Genomic DNA, 17,846 nt, shown 5'->3' with positions numbered 1-17,846 from the left:
TCGTCTGGTGGGGGACTCCGGAATAATTTTGATCACATTGCGTTCTTTAACGTGCACCTAAATTTAAGCGCAAGTGCGCTTTCTGCATTTCGCTTGCATTGAAAAGCAGCCAGGATCAAAACCGTGACCTCGAGCTCAGCAGTAGATATAGCCACTGGACGACCGCGACGGCGAAATTCGGAGCCTTCGTATGCGAGCTGATGACGACATTCAACGTTCCCATACATCCAACCGTCAAGATACTTATCGTAGGGGAAAGAACGTTTATTGGATTTCGGCCCGCTGTCTGGGGCTTACTGGGTGTTGCGCGATGGTTAGAGACGACAGCTAAAACAGGAGTGAGGCGACGATGTTGCGACTCTTGATTGAGGTTGGTCCGATTCTTCTAGTACGGTCAGCCCAAGGGCCACGGTAACCTCAGTGAAGGCGGCCACATTACTGACCCCGTGTGGTGGATGTCCACATCTACGAACGATTTCCTGGTTTTCAAGTATCCGCAGCAGCCGCACCCATCTCTCAACCCACGTCCTGTTCATCTCCAGTCAACCGTTGGCCAGAAATAGACCAACGCAGTTCACGAACACTTCGGCATTTGCTCAGGTGCCCGTTTATTGCCTCATCTTTGAAAATTTCGTACTAAAGAAAGAAGAAAAAAAAAGGCTTTACACGTGAGCTAATTAGATAGCTGACCGCTATATAGGTTAGCGTTCCCTGCAGTGCAGCTTTTAAGCAGTTGACCTCTAAAATCACGTATGGCGGCATCATTTGAAGCTCGCTATTGCACCAAATTCTCAATGCACTCGCTTCCATTAATGTCATGAGCCTCCTAAGTGCCCGGTATCCCTGAATTAATTTCAGCACCAGAAAGAGAACAGAAAACGCTGGACGATTTTGCGAACTTAGTACCTAACAGCGTAAAGGGGTCGGCATGACACAGAACACGCATTCCACAATGTTCAGTGCCTTGTCTCTAACGCTGCGTAGCTGAGTAGCAGCGAGAGAGCATCTGCTCGCACGGGAAAAACACCGCGACATCGAAGCCAGTGCAATGCAATGTCGTGAGCACCCGCGAGGTCACGAAAGCACGAGTCCCGCAGGAGGAGAATCTGGGTGAACGCGGGCAAGGCGGCCCCCGGAAGAGACGCCCGCGAGGCTGAGGGGGGGAAAGGGTGTGGACACAAAGGCTGCATTACACACAGTGTGTGGAAACCGTATACGATCCGCTCTGCTGGACACAAGAGACCGAAAGCGCAATCGGTCGGCCTGAAAACGCACCCGTCGCGTTGAAGGAAAACGACGAAAGCGAAGCCGCCGCGGTTCTGCCCTCCTCCTCGGCCACGCCTGGACGCCCGCCGCAATACTCCGGGAAGGCCGCCTTTGTTGGACCGCCGCACAGGCGAAAGCAAAAGAAGCATCGCAGCAGTCGCGACGCGAATAGCGCGCACACCGTTTGGAATACAAGGACGCGTGCAACACGCCGTCAGCTACAGATTGTGGTTCCGCGAACAACCGATCATCGCGGTAGATGCCTGTCGTCCGCGCTTCGGAGATGGCCGGAGAAACGGAGTCGTCCATATGTGACACACGGTACCAGAGTCCAGGACCCGAGCGACGCGTTTTTCCCGTGAGGAATTGTGCGTGTCATTTGTGTGATCGGCCGTAGTTCCCCGGACGTTTGCGAGCTTGCATATAGCTCAAGACCCGGCGCGCGTCTTCCCAGCCGTGAGCCCGGTGACGCTGGCCCCGTGGACAACAGCAGCTGGTCCGGTCGGGCAACTGGGCGTCCGATGCCAGCGGCTCACCTGGCGCTATCATCCCGCTGAGCTGCGCGCGGAGACGAAGACGAAGAAGAGCACGGCCGATCCACAAGGGGGAGCCCGCAGTGGCGCTGAGCGGCAGCCATGCCGGCTGCCGACCGCGGCAGCCAGCGCGCCAGCATCACCACCGTGCCGGGCAAGGGCTTCTGGACGCGGCCACGAGTCATCAAGGCTGACGAGATCACACGGTGAGCGCACGCATGGCGCCGCGCAGCGCACTGCGTATGTGTGTTTGTCGTCCCGTGTAGGCGGTTGACAGCCGGTCTATAGTGCATCGGGGCACCATGTTGACCACGTTATTAGGCGTCATTTCTATGCTCTCTGAAAACCCCGCAGTAAACACTGTAACCATTCGACAGCGTCAAATACTCCCATAGCGTTATGCACCTGAAACCGTTGCTTAGTGTCGCACCAAGAGTATCATGCGAGCGGGATAATTCCAGGGATTTCCGTGCACGAGAGAATGTATCTGTTACAAAAAAGCAAGGAAAAGCCTCGAAGGACAGAGGCCGTGACCCTAATTAACGTGAGCGAGGAGCGGTTTTCCGCTTGCAGTGACACGCTTCTTATATATGAGAATGCACGAGTCCGTAGACAACTAGTGGTCGCGGAATTCTAGCGCGGTGCCACGATCGAGTCGAGTAGCCTACCTCTCGGAGCGTTCCCGTCTGTATACGTTCGGTCCACAAGATATACACCGTTGCGCAACACATTGCCGTTAAGGATTGACAGAAGGACACCGCGTGACCCCACAAAGCGCGAAACCGAACGCTTTGCACCGTTCCAGTAATGTCCTTAAACATATATAGCACCATTGCATTGCAGCTTCCTCTGGCGTCGTGACGTGACCGCGCTGCCAACTTAACGCCTACCGACAGCTTTAGTGTGAGTTGAGCCATCCAGGTATTGGGACACGCAACATCGCTGCATAGCAGACGGTGCCCCCGACATGACGTATCGCCTCATGTCATTTCAAGAATCGAGAACTCTCCGTCACGTGGCTAGACAGGCGGCAAGACCGAGCAGTGGATATTTGTTGACCAGGGCCAGCAAACAATCGCTGTTATACGGGTGCGCATATAACAGACGGTTAAATTTGGGAACACAAGCGGCCTGCGTCCTCTAATCTAGAACTCTATTAACAAGCGACAACACCTGAGTATTGCACATATAGAATATACACCACCGTAGCTATTTCCCGCATTCGGGGTGTCTACATCGTCGTCGTCGACACTTTACGTTTGGAAATTTCCCACATTGCGAAATTTAGGGAAACTCCTAATGCACGAATCGTCTGAAACTGTCGCCTCGTGTCGCAAAATTCTATGGCCACAAATTTTTAGATGAGCCCGTTTCGAAAAAAATATGCATCCAGCTCCTGTGACTTAAACCAATAGCTTCGAACACTACGGAACACTCTTACTCTTCAATACGTTGGATCCTGCTTTATCTTCACAATCCTACGTGACCACTGTCCTTTGGATGTCAATCAGCAAAGTGTCGTCTTATCACCGTGTTCGTCGTTGTTGACATCATGATGTAAATAAAGCATGTTATTATTAATAAATGTTGCACAGGTAATAACTTCACATTGAATGCTGCTAAGACCAGAGTCATGACTTTCACATGTAAAACAAGCATTTCTTTTTCTTATTCTGTAGATTCTGTATCGTTGTGTAAGGTCTGTGAAATCAATGATCTCAGCTTACTTTTTGATGCAACCTAACATTTTTCTGCTCACACTAAACACATTGCAATGCGGGGTATGCGCTCTCTTGGCTCTATTTGCAGACTATCGAGGAAATTCAATTCTCGTACACCGTTCCGCAAGTTTTACGCAACAATCCTTCTTCCTCAACTCGATTCCGCGTAGGTCGTCTGGAATGGCATTTCTAGATCCAACAATGCCATTGCACTTCGCTGCCGACGTAATTGCGCTGACCCCTTTCTTATTCTTTTCAAACTCCTTCACGGTATCCCCACCTGCCCCGAACTACTCTGTTGTATCACGTTTCGTATTCCGCGCAAGACCACCAGATAACATAGGCATTTCAATGTTCCTGCCTGTCATCACAAAAAACTCAACCGTCCACAGAATACTGACTTTAATACTTTATTTCAGGATCTCGATATTTTTCTTAACACGCTGTCCCTGTTCTTTTCTGAGCTTTGCGTTGTTGTGTCATAGCTTCATATATTGTTCAACCGCCCTTCTCCTCCTCTTAATTTTGTATTTACTTTGCACTTTGTTGTAGGTACTCTGTTGTTTTCACAATGCTTCTTTTTATTCATTGTTTTTTTTAATTATATTTCCCTACCGTGCGCCACACTCACACCTTATGGTTGTTCCTGGGCGCAGTAAATAAACATGATTGATTGATTTATTCATTGATTATTGTCATCGTCGTTGCCATTCTATTGACGGTGTGGTGCCGTTTACTGCTTTACTGACGTCTGTGCCTTTCCTATACTCGCCATGCGTGACGAACAAAAAGTAAGCCTTCTTTCAAAACTTCTATTGGCAGTAAAACAAAAAGCAGCAAAATTGTATGACGGCACTGAGTCCAGGGCACTGAGTCTACTGCACTGCACAATGCACAGCACTGTGCAGAAAGGCAATATCAAGTTCATTCAAGTTCAATTCTACTTGGCTATTCTACTTTTTTTCACGCATGTAATGCTTAACAACACCGATGTCGTCCACATCGTTGAATCCAATTCGTGCCGCATGGCCTGGCAAGTGCACACGCAGAATTGAGAATATTACGATGCAATTGACACTTAACCCATGCCGTATCAAAATCTGTCTTGCGGGCATGCACTGGTGCTCAGAGAAAGCGTATACAGGTCAACATTTTGCTGAAGGAACAATACATAAACAGTGTTGCCCATAGCTTTCCCAGCACTACCAGAAAGAACACTGGTGTGATTCACGCAATATTCACAGGCTCTTCATTCTGCCCAACCACTGCAAGAACTTTACCTAACTCGGAACTGGCCTGTAAGCCCCACTCGAGATTTCGGGCTGGTTCTTGTTTTAAAAAGTGGCAACTATGTCTACGCTCATGCTCGCGGATCCATTCACTTCCAGGCCGTATTCTGTTTCCGTGTGAATATCCCATCGGAAACTTTAAAAAAACAAGAAAAAAAAAGAAAAAAATCATGCCCCATTCCACTGCTGTGAAGGTGGTTTACCAGCGAAGCAGTTTAGCACACGGCATAGAGGTGACACAGAATTTAGATCAAAGGTATGAGCAAATCGTATTCCTCCTGAGCTCCTCAGCGGCGACGGCGGTCATTCCGAAAAAAGACACACGCACACAAGCTTTTATTTTGATCGGCGGCATACATGTGCGTGGAAGACTGCCGCCACCTCAGGGAACCGGGGGAAAGTAGACACACGCGACGCGACCGCCACACCGAGGGAGTGGAAGGAAACTAGGCACACAAGCGCTTGGAACGACAACAAAGAGAGGCCGGTGCGGTCGTATACATGGCCGACGCGAGTCGTACAGTGGTTGAGAAACCCTTATCTACCTGAGAGTCTGATTTTGAAAATGGTGCCTATTGATAACTAATCTGCTGAAAATGAATATGCAAGTGATGATACGTATAGCTTTTGCATAGAATGACACAGTTTTGCATCAAATTTGGGCGCTGAGTTTTTGCACACGCAGATCTGTTGACGGACACGAAAAATACATAGAACCTTAGCCATAGACAGCTTTACTGTAAAAAAAGGGGCGTGATTCTGGAAATTCATTCCTTGCAAACTCAAAGGCTCCAAGTCGTAAATTGCAATGTGTGCTGTAAAGTAACTCAGAAAATAATTAGGGATTTTTTTTACTTAGATGAATACGTGTTTGGATTTCACGTGCAAGTAATGTCCGCTTATCTGAATAATCCAGCGGAAGGACTAGAATTCTGTTATCTGCCACAGGCTATTTTTAAACATTCCGTAACGCTTAAAATTAATCACCCTGTATACTACGGGAGCAATGGAATCGTAGCTCGCGCTTAAGGCGTACGACCTTGCCATGGAGGCACATTTGCGATTATATGGTTCACCTCACTTAGCATTGAGGATGGAGTCGATGGACGTGTACGATCAAGAAGGTCGATCATGATTGAATGGATCCGGGTCGAGCAAAATCGCGATCTAGCCTTCTCGCATGCATTTTTTGGGGGCTCGGGGAGTAATATGCCGTGCCAACACGTCGCGACATCTTTGCGAGTTTTAGGCACTGCACTGCGTCATGCTTCGTTCAATTCGCGTTGCGAAGGATAGGTTCCTTTCATTCCGGCTTCTCTTAACGGTGACATCACGCAACACCCGCGCATAAGGCGTAGGTACGCTGTCTCAGTAGTTCCGTGCAGCGTACTGTGGAAGGTACAGGCTTCTTCGACCAATCAGGAGCGCGAACACATCATAAATGTGTCCTTAATTGCGCTCCCTGTCGTCGGCTAGCGGCGAGCGCTGCAGCGCGGAAGCATCTCCGAAGACTGTTCCCCTTACCAATCTCTCTCGACGTGGTACGACGCTACGTTAGTCGTATTTGGCGACTCATCGCGTCCAAGTGAAATTGTTAGCCTTTAATAATATTTTATAAGTTACGGGCACAGTGTTCTCGCTTTGCGTGCAGAATCGCAGTGCGCATACCTGCCACGCATGAGCTCGGCGGCGTTGCTCGCGCTCGGCGGCTCAACGTCATTGCCAGTGACGCGATGAATGATCCTGCGAGACATGGCGTAGTAGAGCTCTCGCTCTAAAACGAAGCAAAATTACCTAAAAGATCGCAGCTCTAACATGCGGAGAATCATTCAAGTAAAGATGTTCCGACGAGACCACTTGTTAAGGCCATTAAAACAAGCAACCAGTTCTGAACACTGGCACTACATCTCGCTTCGCAGGAATCTGCGCTTGATGGTCACGTAGCCTTGGCTCTACTGCATGGAACTACTGAAACACGGTATAGTCGCACAAATGCTATCCTTAATGGTTGCAGTGCTTAATATAAGCTCGCGGGCCTCTGCGCAGAACTTTCGACGTAGTTAGGTCGGCACCAACCGTAGTTCCTGAAAGTTATGTGAATTTCTTCCTTTCTTCCATTATTCTTGCGGGGACACGCCACGCACCTCGTCCCTGATATTTTCGTAATCACCGGTTGTGCATAGAATACTTATATGTACAAAGCATCGCCACAAATAAATGTTTTCGTCTTTTTAACCCGGCGCGAGCAACGTCATAAAGAAAAAAGAAAAGAAAATAACGTATAACAACAACAAAGAATTTATTCTGGGGTTTTACGTGCCAAAACCACGATATGATTATGAGGTACGCCGTAGTGGGGGAGTCCGGAAATTTTGACCACCACGGTATCTTCAACGTGCCCTCAATGCACGGGGCACGGTCGCTTTTGCATTTCGCCCCCATCGAAATACGGCTGCCGCTGCCGGGATTTGATCCCGCGACCTCATGCCTAGCAGTGCAGCACCACGGCGGGTCAAAAACGAAAGAAAAAACGTACAACAAGGTGACGCTTGCGTGTCGCCTTCTCTGTCCGTTCTTGCCGTCGCACTTAATGTAATGATGCATAAAAAAGCTAAACATCGGTAATGTTGGCATGGAATTTCAGAGATGATTTTATTCGCAAGAGCGCCTTTTATGAATGACTTAAGACGCAGCTCTTGATTGTTTTCTTCGAATGCGCTCATCCTGGCAATTTTGTGTGCTTCTTTACAACATCGTCGGCTGAAATTGGTTCGCGCGCTGCTCCCACTGAATATTGGCCCTTCGGCATCGAGCACACGATTATTAGATGCAATGAGCAAGTCTTGGCGTCTATCAATTATTGCTCGACTCACGAGTGCGCACCGATGTCTTTTGACGCGCAGGCTCTCTACCGCAACAGGATACGCACTTAAAGAAGGGGCACTAACAAAGGTATCGTTAACAGCATTACACATTACAATGCAATACAAGTATGCGTCATACCGTGAACCGGAAAAGGTGTGCCGGAAAAGACGCAGAAAGTGGAAGGCGAGCTCGAAGTTCTGGCGCCAGCACCTCCTGACGTCGTAAGGTTTGGAACGCGTCTAGCGTTCCAAAAGGCTAGCGACTAGTCATTAGGGTTCATCGATAAACAAGTAATAATGGGACAAATTCCGTTACAAAGGAACCGAAAACCACACCTGTAGTGCGTGTTGGTAACTTTTCTCGGACAAAAACGTATCAAGTTTGCCAGAACGCTTATACATCCTCGGCGTCGTACTGACATTGCAGTTCAAGCCCGAAATTCTTAAAGGAAGCTGTCCTTCATGTTTACCTATAATAGCCAATTATTATCCGCCAAATAACCGCTAATAGAGTCTCGAAAAAGTAGTTCCCCGAAGTAAACTAACCACTATTGCTCCTCGGCGTCCCTTCAATGGTGTAAATGTAGTTCGAGCTAGTCGGTAGCGGCACCGAGGTGGAATCGCAGGGGGCTTTTGCGCATCCTTGGCGCGTTTTATCTAAGTACGTAGAAACGGAGAGATCGTTTGTCTCAGTATTTACTCCACCGAAATCGATTAGATGTGGTGCATTAAAAAACAGGTTAAAGTCTAGTGACTGTACGTAGAAGCCGTTTATTTTTAAGCCATGAAACCTTTCTAGAAAATTTTCCGAACATGAAAAAAAAAATAAACTAACGTGCCAAGCCTTAAACTTCGTGACTCAGTAATAACCAACATAACAATGTCAAAATTCGGTAAACTACACACCTGTTAAGTCATTTACAGGGGACAAAGCTTGTGTATTGCACACTGCCCTAAAATTTATGAGCAGGACTTTTACAAAACCCTCGTGAGCATTGTAACTATGCCACATAAGTTACTCGTTTTTTTTTTTTTTGTACAATCTAAGCAGGAGAGGGTGCAAACACAAAGAAGAAGACATGTTAAAAAATCACAAAGTATCGCGTAGCAAGGGGGAACTTCATGGTAATGAATTCTAATCTGTAATTGTACGCGGGAAGAATGACTATTTGTATAAGTTAGTTCTTGTGAACACAGGCTTGATGTGATGACCGTGTTATTGACGTGAGGCTCGACCAGTGTGTCTCTCCAAATAATCGTCAGGTTTTATTCCCAGTTTACCAAAATAAAGAGATGCTAAGAAATTCAAACCCGCTCTTTTGTTCCTTTGAGCAAGTGGTTCAAGTTCGGCCATTTGTAACATTGCTGAAGGTGAGATAAGATGTTTAAAACGTTTGTAGACGTAGCGGACGGCTAATCTTTGAATTTTTAAATATTTTTCTGCATTTGCCGGAGTAAAAGGTCCCGAACAGCACTGCCGTATTCCAAAGAAGGTCTGATAAAAGTTTTGTATGTCATCGATCTCAGGGAGGGGGAAGATTCGCCCAACTTATGTTTCAAAAGGCCTAATTTCTTTTCGGGCTGTAGAGCATGTGGTATTTATATGAGTTAACCTGTTAAGACTGGAAGTTAATGTCAGTCCTGAATATTTGTATTCCTGAACCTCTTCAAGGGAGTTGTTTTTATATGGTAGGCAAAGGGAAGATTGTTGCGTTTATTAGTGATGCACATGTGCACATTTTTCGGAAGGTTAATTCCCCCACACCGTTCTGCCAATTTGTTTAAAGTGTTATTCAAGGTGATTTGGTGAGAGACCGAATTGACAGGGGTAAATAGGATGCAGTCATCTGCGAATAACTTCAAGGATACAGACGAGTCCGCCACGTACAATATACAAACATTAAACAAGAGTGGTCCGAAAACAGACCCCTGCGGGAACACCTGAGCATACATCCAAAAACCGCGAACAGGATCCGTGAAAATAACGTACTGATTACGGTTGAATAGATATTCTTTACCCAGTTAATAATATGCGAGGGCAAAACCATTTCCTTCATTTTTAATATTAACCTTGAATGCAGAACCCTGCTCTAACAGAAGCAGTTAACAGAACAGCGATTCCTGCTTTTGATGCAGAGTTACGAATTTGTAAACTACGTGCATAATTTTTTATGCACTTAACGATTTCCGGCAATTTTCGTAAAAATTGTGAGGCCCTGAATCGAAATGCTGCTAGAATATTAGCTTTCTCTCTCAAATGCATCGCATTTCGTTCATATAGGTCCAGCGGTTGTCTCGGGAGAGCATTTGTGCGTTTGACGTGTATTTCGGTGGGGAAATCGCGATTGGCCCCGAGCTAAAGCTTCCTCGTAAGCAGAAGACGAGAAAGACGCAAAGCGGTGCGACGCGTGCAACTACGTGTAAAAGCGGCATGCGATCACTCGTGCGCTGGCAACACAGTAGCGCGTGAGTACACGTCGAGTCATTTATGCTCGTTTCGCCAGTAACGTCTGAAACATATGGCTTCCATTGTACCTGTCGCGTCGGTGCACCGAAGTTATATACCGAAGTATGTCCGCGTGGCGCGTAATGACGTAAATGCAACCAGCGGCCGACACGAATACACCACGCGAACAGGTAGAAAGCAGTGGCATTACTCGCGCTATTCATAGTTTTTTTTTTCCTGGGTCTGTCTGTTTTCTTTCTGTTCCTTTATTTTTGTTATTTGTGGTAACAATTTGCTTGTGACAATGCTAATTGAACGCTTTCAACAGTAATTCCAGTATGTCCGCTGCCTTCAGTCAGATTGAAGAGCACACGTTAACACGCCGGACGTTCACATGCATTTTGTTGTCGTAGCTGCGTTGTCTTGGTTGTTTATATGCGGGAGGAATATTGAAACTTATCAGAGAGAGCCGATCTGAGTTGTCACGTGAGCTGCCTTGTGCAGCTTTCCAGCGCGCTAATGGAGGCGAAAGGAGAGAGATAGCCGCGCATCGGTATGACAACTGGGTCTAATTCCGCCTATACTTGAAGAATTCTAAAACACTTTGCGGAAGCAGATTGTTGAGGCGACGTCCTTTATTAATGAGGCCACTTTGTGATTAGTTAGAATTGTTTCAGAGCCCCCTTTAAGAACATGGCACTCGAGAACAAATACATTTCTTCGGCTTCGTACAGGTGCTGGTAGAAGACACAAAAAATAAAATAAGAAAATAAACACCCAACAAACCCTCAAAATAAAGTACGTATTGTGTGCGCAATAATGAAATATCCATAATCATTCAAACTGAAACCCTTCCCACGTAACATCTGCTTAACGTGATCTTCGTCCTTTTATTGAAATATCTAAACATATTTCAATTCTGTATATTTGGTGAGTATTATCGTAGGCTGGTATCGGCTGGTATCGCGTTTTCTGTTTCCGTATTTGTGTCTTATTTTGGGTCTGTGTTGTCTGTTGTGCCGCAGTGGGCAGCAAATGTTTATAGAAATTTTCATCGCATATTTTCCATTTGCGATTCGCTGAAATCAGTAGCGGTGCAGATGTTTCAATCCTCATAGTAAATTACGCGCTTTACGCACAGTACTTAAATTTGGACCTTGAGGATCACGAATGCCTTGCCTACCAATTCGGTGCGTCTTATTGAAACCATCAAAAACATTTTAGCGTTCCTTCGACTAGGAGATACCTATTTCATCTGCCGATGGTTCGACCGGTGATGGGCATAGTTTAGGGCAGTAAGTGCCAGCGCAGTCGTTAAAGACGTATTATCTACCCAGATGATTAACCGCCGTGCTTGCTTAGTGGTTATGGTGCCGGGCTGCTAAGCATGAGATCGCGGGATCAAATCCAGGCCACGGCGGCCGCATTTTGATGGGAGCGAAATGGAGAAAACACCCGTGTACATAGATTTAGGTGCACGGTAATGGACCCCAGGTGGTCCAAATTATTCCAGAGCACCCACTACGGCGTCCATCATAATCAGGTCGTGGTTTTGACGCGTCAAAACCACTTAACTTAATTTTTAAGCTACAGAGATAATAAAAATAATGAAAAATAAATAATAACGGAGCGTTAAAAATAATAATGATCGTCACTGTTTTTTATCCAGGGATGTCCTCACACAAAGTGTATTCTAGTATCTGGCTCCCTAAACAAGGTCTAGTTGGTGTCCATTCAGTATTGTCACGTTGAGTATTTACGCCGGCAGAAACTGCAAATAGGGCGTATACTAGTATACTAGTTTGAAGCTAAAAGGAACATAAGATTAGACAGTGCGGAAAAAACCTCACCCATTTTTTTATAGCACAAACGTAATCGCTTTTCCAAAGGATAAATTCAGCACTACAAGTTCTGCTTTTATAAGATGCAAATACCCATAAGTTTGGTCGTTGAATAATTTGGAATGAAGCGAGATAAATAAAATGTCGAGATAAACAAAGGTCGAGATAAACAAAAATGAGCGAGATAAATAAAAGTTCAGAGCAAGGAAGAATAGAGAAGGGGGGGGGGGGAGTAATCATGCAGACTTTCTCCCCCCCCCCCCCCCCCCACAAGATTCCTTAAACTTCAGACGCCACAAAGCGCTCGCGCGGCAGCTGGTGCGCCTCAAATTGCTGACGTTTGACAACAAAGGCGCCTCGCGACTGTGTTTCGCGAGGTCACGTACCTTTTCCATCGGCGCCTTTGCATTGGCAATTTTGCAAAGGCGAGGAGAGTCCGGCCACCACCCAAGAAAACGAGCGAAAGAGCCAAGGACAATTATTCCCATTAAAAAAATAATTGAGGAAGAGGAATGACCCATCTTCGTGGCAGATGAGCTGCGCGTTCTCGGAACTCAGGAGGAACGTTAACAGGCTTACTCGAAACAGGAGTAAGATGTGGTGGCTACTGAGCCACGGCATCGAGATGCTGTGGCTTCGCTTTACTAAAGCAAATTTATTCGCTTAAAGGCGCATATTGCGATAGCAGTTACATGGACACTACTGGTGAATTGTTGCCGTCGTGCTCCGCATAAGTTCCAACTGCGATGAGATCATATCACACAGCGCGTGTCGTATGCTGTTAGTGAAAGGAACAGCGTGCGCGGGTGAGCCGAGAAGGACGGTGCCTCCCCGCGGGTGAACTTCCGGCGCGCCCAATGTTAGACGACGATTATTGGCACCCCCTTTGATACGGGGTGGAGACAAATACTCACCTGGCCCTGATTTTTTTATTCAGATTTTACCACATTTATCGCCATCTTGCCTTTCGCCCATTTGATCTCAATCTTAACTTCGTATTTAAAACCTCTACCACTATATTGTACCTCAACGTACACCTGCAATGACACCGATTCTATCAATCTCGTCGCTGCTTTTTTGCATCACCATACTCTGATGGCCTCTTGCTTATCTTGACTGCTGACCAGCTAATCGTTCCATCTTCTTTGAGTCCCAACGTTTGTGGAAGACGGACACTCCCTGTGGGTCTCGCTGGGTTAATGCCTTGGCATTCCATTACGATGTGCCAAGTCTTTCCCGTTCTTTTTTTTTTTTTTGCACCACGCACGTGCCCTGTGGCGCATATTTTCTCCGGCATCTTTTTATCCTCAGGCAGCCAGCTCGGGCCTCGCATAGCAAGGCACTGCCCCGTGCGTCCTCCCACTGATTTTCCGCCCCGATTTCTCTATTGTCGTTTTTGTATATCTCTATGGTGCATTTTGATTTTAGCCATTGCATCCAATTAACCGTCTCTGTTTCTCTCACTTTCTTTTCAACGCGATCAAGGTGACATGATCAAGCAGGCTCCAGGGGAAGGGAGCATGCGTCTCCTCCTCTAGCCGTGCTCTGGCTGTCCGCGTGGCTGAGTGCAAACGCGGCCCACGCGCCGCGTTCTGTGTTTATTCTGCGGCGGGTGCAAGGCAGAATGGCGAGTCAATATCGCCGAAGGCTTCATGCGCGATGTGATCCCGCTCGCCTATCGTGTTGAAGGTTGCGTAATCTCAAGTTTCTGCGACGCGCGTTGAAGCACGAAGCGTTCGTTGTCTCCTGCCGGCGCTCTTCCTCAGCGAGTGTTCGAGGTATTCGAGTGAAATCTAGTCATGTTTGCTTGTGCGGCGCCTGACACATATCATGCTTCTTAGTGTAATTAGTAATCGAATGGTTACTGTAATTTATACGACCGATAAAAGCTGCTAACATTACTTCATGCACTTGTCTATTACTTTGCTATATTACTTGGTTCGTGCGTGTAGACTGGCGCCGTGCGACCCTTCTCTGGATCGCACGGCGCTAGTCGCTCGCTAGCACTTTCGCAGCAGCCTTAACAGTCAGAGCTGTGACCCCTAGGCCGCGGTTCGCAGTGAGTTGCGACCGCAGTGGGTTCAGGCTAAGAGGACAGGGCGGGTTTTTAACTTAAGGCGGTTATTGACCTTAGTTTTGTATACCAACAGACAACAGACCTTAGTTTTGTATACAACAGACGAACACAACCAAAACCACGTCGGCGCGGAGGTTTCCGCACGGCTGAAGCGAAAACCGCAAAATGGGAGAAACACACAAGAGGCCGATAAGGGTTTAGGTCGCCTAGCGTGGATCCGTGCTCGGGCCCTGGGGCCGCCAGTCACTCACAAAGGCCGGCCGCTGCATGGGAACGCCGTGCGGTGGTCTCCGCGGCTCAGTTGAGTTGCGGCCAATCGCAAGCTCGTCAGCCGAAAGACAGAAACTTATCGGGGGAGCAGCGTTTATCCCGAGCCGTTCAGAGCGAGTCTCCCCGTTCGCAACGTTGCAGCGAGGCTGAAAGGCAGCGAGAGTGGCGAAAGGTGCCTTCTCCACGCTACCCTCCGCGAGCGTTACCATCACGCAATAACCGCGCGCGGCCACTCCGAAGGTGTCGGAATGCGCATGTGCATTCCCACACGCTTTCAATGGTTCGCGTTCCGGGCGAAACTGTGGCTTTTTGTTGCAGTGAGGGTGTTCAGGTGCTGTTTGTTGTTTCATTGCGTATATCCGTAATGAAATGAGTTAGCCACCGGCACACCTTCAGAGATGGCGCTACGTATTCGGAAAGACAACAGCAGCAGCCACGGTCACCAAATCTCTGGAGTCCGAGAGGGTTTGCATTTTCCTATAGGACGGCTTTGAGTACTATAAGCAGGTAAATTAAGTAGAGTGCTTGTTGTACTCGTTCCATTGAGCTCGAAAAGTCGTCCTGCTGCACACACTATAGTTTGCAACACTCACACGTGGCACAAATGAAAACGCTTGCAATTCCTCATTTCTTCGAACGACCGGCGCCTACTGACAGCGGTGAACGAAATGTCGTGGGCTGTCAACAAAAGCGTATGCAGGTCTCTGCCACTGGCGTATTCAAAACGGTTCCCGCCATATCTTTCCGAGGCATGCCGGAACTTTAGGGCTCACATAATTGTTCGTGCAGGGAGAGAGCCACACCCGCTTCTGAATGAATTCCCTCTCATCGATGTATTGTCAAAACATATCAGCACATTGTATTGTTAAAATTTGTCTCGAGGAACAGCGTGTTTTCGCGAAACCAACCAACTCACGGGGAGAGTGGGAGAGGGTGCAAGAGGGGTGGGGATTGAATCCCTCCAAACTACGACTGCCCCCTAAGCCACGGCCGGAGGCTTGCACTACGCATTCGATCGACGTGATAGGAGCTCTGTTGACAGAGGCGGTACGCAGCCATTTCTGCAAATGTCTCGGCATTTTCTTCGTACTTCCAACGTAACACGTGCACCTGCTACTGATGTCGATGAACCATGAAGCCCATATATACGCGCATGCCTCCTCCGTGACCCTGCCACTGTTGTTGTTCCATGCAGGAAGGCGGCCGACGAGATGCTCTCCCTGGCAGCGAGCCACTGCCGCGTGGGCTTCGTGGACAGGCCCAGCTTGCGGCCGAGCAAGGAGAACGACAACGGCGTGGCCATCATCGAGCTTCCCCCGGCGGTGATGTCCGCGCACGGCGACCTTCCGGCGGCCGGGGACGTCGCGCTGCCGGGCAGCGGCGGCTCCAGCGAGCGACTCGACGTCAAGGGCGAGGAAGAGCCCGAGAAGAGCGAAAGCCTGTGCGTCACGTGTGCCCAGGTCTTCCTGCCTTTCCTCCTGGCTGGCATGGGCTCCGTGGCGGCCAGCCTTCTGCTAGACCACGTCAAGGTACGTGCGAGCTGGTGCTGTGACACATACTCGTCAGGGTCACGTATTCAGACAACAGCTGGGGTAGTTCAACGCATTTGCACGCTATAGCTGTGCGACCGACGTATATAGCCGATGTATACACTTCCTCGTTGGTTTCCGGTATGCATGCTTTGAGCTTGTGGGTTTATACTAATTCCTAGCTTTCTTTAGATATTGTGCTTTTTTGTTCCAGCCGTTTAATTCAATGGTACTTCTGCTGACCGCGTTGGTAGACGAGCAACCAAGAAGCGATTTACGCTTCTTCAGTATTGGCTTTTGATTTTGACTACGAGTGTTACCTTTTTTTATATATTGTCTTCGTTTCTTGAGTTAATTATAGGTCGTCAGAACCTAGTCAAGCGGATTGTCGCTTTTAGCTCTCACCTTCTCCATCACATCGCACTCGTAGATTTTTTTTTTATCGAGGGGGAAGGGGTAGATGTATTCGTGTGGTAGTTTGGGTTTTCCTGCAACAATAAAGAAAAAAAATGCACAGAATGTTAACTGATGGTAGAGGCTAGATTGATTAGTTTGGAGGAAGCGAAATGAGTGCAATTTATGTGTCGGCTTTGGCGTCTTATGCACGCGCCTAGACCTCACGGAGGGCGAGAATTCCGCACTCGAGTCACCGGTTCCAGTTCTAGACAGTGAGCTGTGTGAATTTTAGAAGGGGACAAAAAATTATGAGGCTAGGTAGATTGTAAGCCAGGCTAGCAGGAGCCACCGTCGGGCCATGCGATGACAGACACACGAGCGAGAACACGTGCTTGGGTCCTGCACTGACACGGCCGATAAGGAAGCCGAACAAAAGCTGAAGTTTTCGGAGCCGAAGGTTACATCCACGCGGAAGCGGTGACAAGCGCTAAGCAGTAGTAGGGGGAAGGATAGTTAACAGGAGGAGAGGGTTAAAGGCAGGGAGCAAAGGTTAGAGACGAACAAAGGAAAAGAGCAACGAGGGATATTCCGAGAGAAGAAGTAGGTACTGTCGCAGGGGGTAATGGCACCCTGCTCCAACATGACAAGGTGAAACATGTCTGTAGTGTCCAACTTATGCGTTTCCTAGAATACAGTCAGGAACGGTGACAAAAGGCGATTTGTAAGAATGGACAGCAGGTTGCAAGCTTGTTCTTGTGACGGGAGGCTTTACTTAATTGTTGAATGGGAATGACAGGTGCGTCTAAACAGGAATCACGGAATGAGTGAAAGCCCAGACTACTTGAATGATTGCTAACTCGCGTCTACGCACCTTTTGTAGAGCTGTGTGGACGCCGGGACGGCCCTTTTATGCAATTGAGTTTTTTTTCTCTCTTTCTTGCATCTCCCGGAATCGGCACACGCCTTTGAGCAGCTTTCAGATGCGGTCGCGAGAGAAACGCGCGAGTGATGCCCAGACCTGTTCGCGGCAAATATCGGCGAACGCGCCTGGGAGGTTTGGGGGAGGTGGGGCAAGTTGTGCGTCCACTTCAGAAACGCCTTCATGATGGTTATATTTGAATAAATTATGGAGTTTTACGTGCCAAACCCACAATCTGATTATGAGGCATTCTGTAGCTTTTCACAGTGGGGTTGTACGGGATAGTTGCACCACGTGCGGAGGCGTGGTCGATAATCCATGTCAGCCAGAGAAGAACCAGCAGCGCAGCCCCGACGCGGCTGTGTGACCAGGGCGTCGAAACGCGCAAATACCTGCATTCGGGGACATGCGAAGTACTATGCTGGGAGCCTAGCGTATACAATGAGGCGTTTGAAAAGAGCATTTTCAATAATGTTGCTGCTCATGCACGCGAATGTTATTTTTCAGCCAAAATGCTCCCGACCAAAGACCAGAGTAGAACGAAGTGTCGTTCCCATTCTACAGCTTGGCCTTTGCCAACCTCGAACCCTGCATACCCCGCAAAGCCGAGATGATGCGATGGTGTCGAAAGCTACTGAACCGCAACGATGCATTCCCTCTCGGTGTTCAGGCGTGCGGGAGCTCTAATGACAATA

At 48.0% G+C, this 17,846-nt stretch overlaps 1 protein-coding gene across 6 annotated transcripts in view; it reads left to right on the top strand.

The window, feature by feature from the left end:
- LOC119461789 (solute carrier family 41 member 1-like) overlaps positions 1–17,846 on the top strand; it is a 299,478-nt gene that overhangs the window by 234,393 nt on the left and 47,239 nt on the right. For 3 of the 6 annotated variants that reach the window (XM_049672181.1, XM_037723168.2, XM_049672183.1), the window contains exon 2: positions 15,503–15,836. In XM_049672181.1, the coding sequence (XP_049528138.1) occupies positions 15,503–15,836 (334 nt within the window). Of the gene's footprint in view, positions 1–1,720; positions 2,006–7,738; positions 7,762–15,502; positions 15,837–17,846 lie in introns of those variants that run through there. The other 3 variants (XM_049672179.1, XM_049672180.1, XM_049672182.1) reach the window with 2 other exon arrangements.

Source organism: Dermacentor silvarum, chromosome 8 (assembly GCF_013339745.2).
Source record: "Dermacentor silvarum isolate Dsil-2018 chromosome 8, BIME_Dsil_1.4, whole genome shotgun sequence".
Taxonomy (NCBI): Eukaryota; Metazoa; Arthropoda; class Arachnida; order Ixodida; family Ixodidae; genus Dermacentor; species Dermacentor silvarum.
Note: the sequence above shows the minus strand (reverse complement) of the source record. Positions and strands in the feature narration are given on the sequence as shown.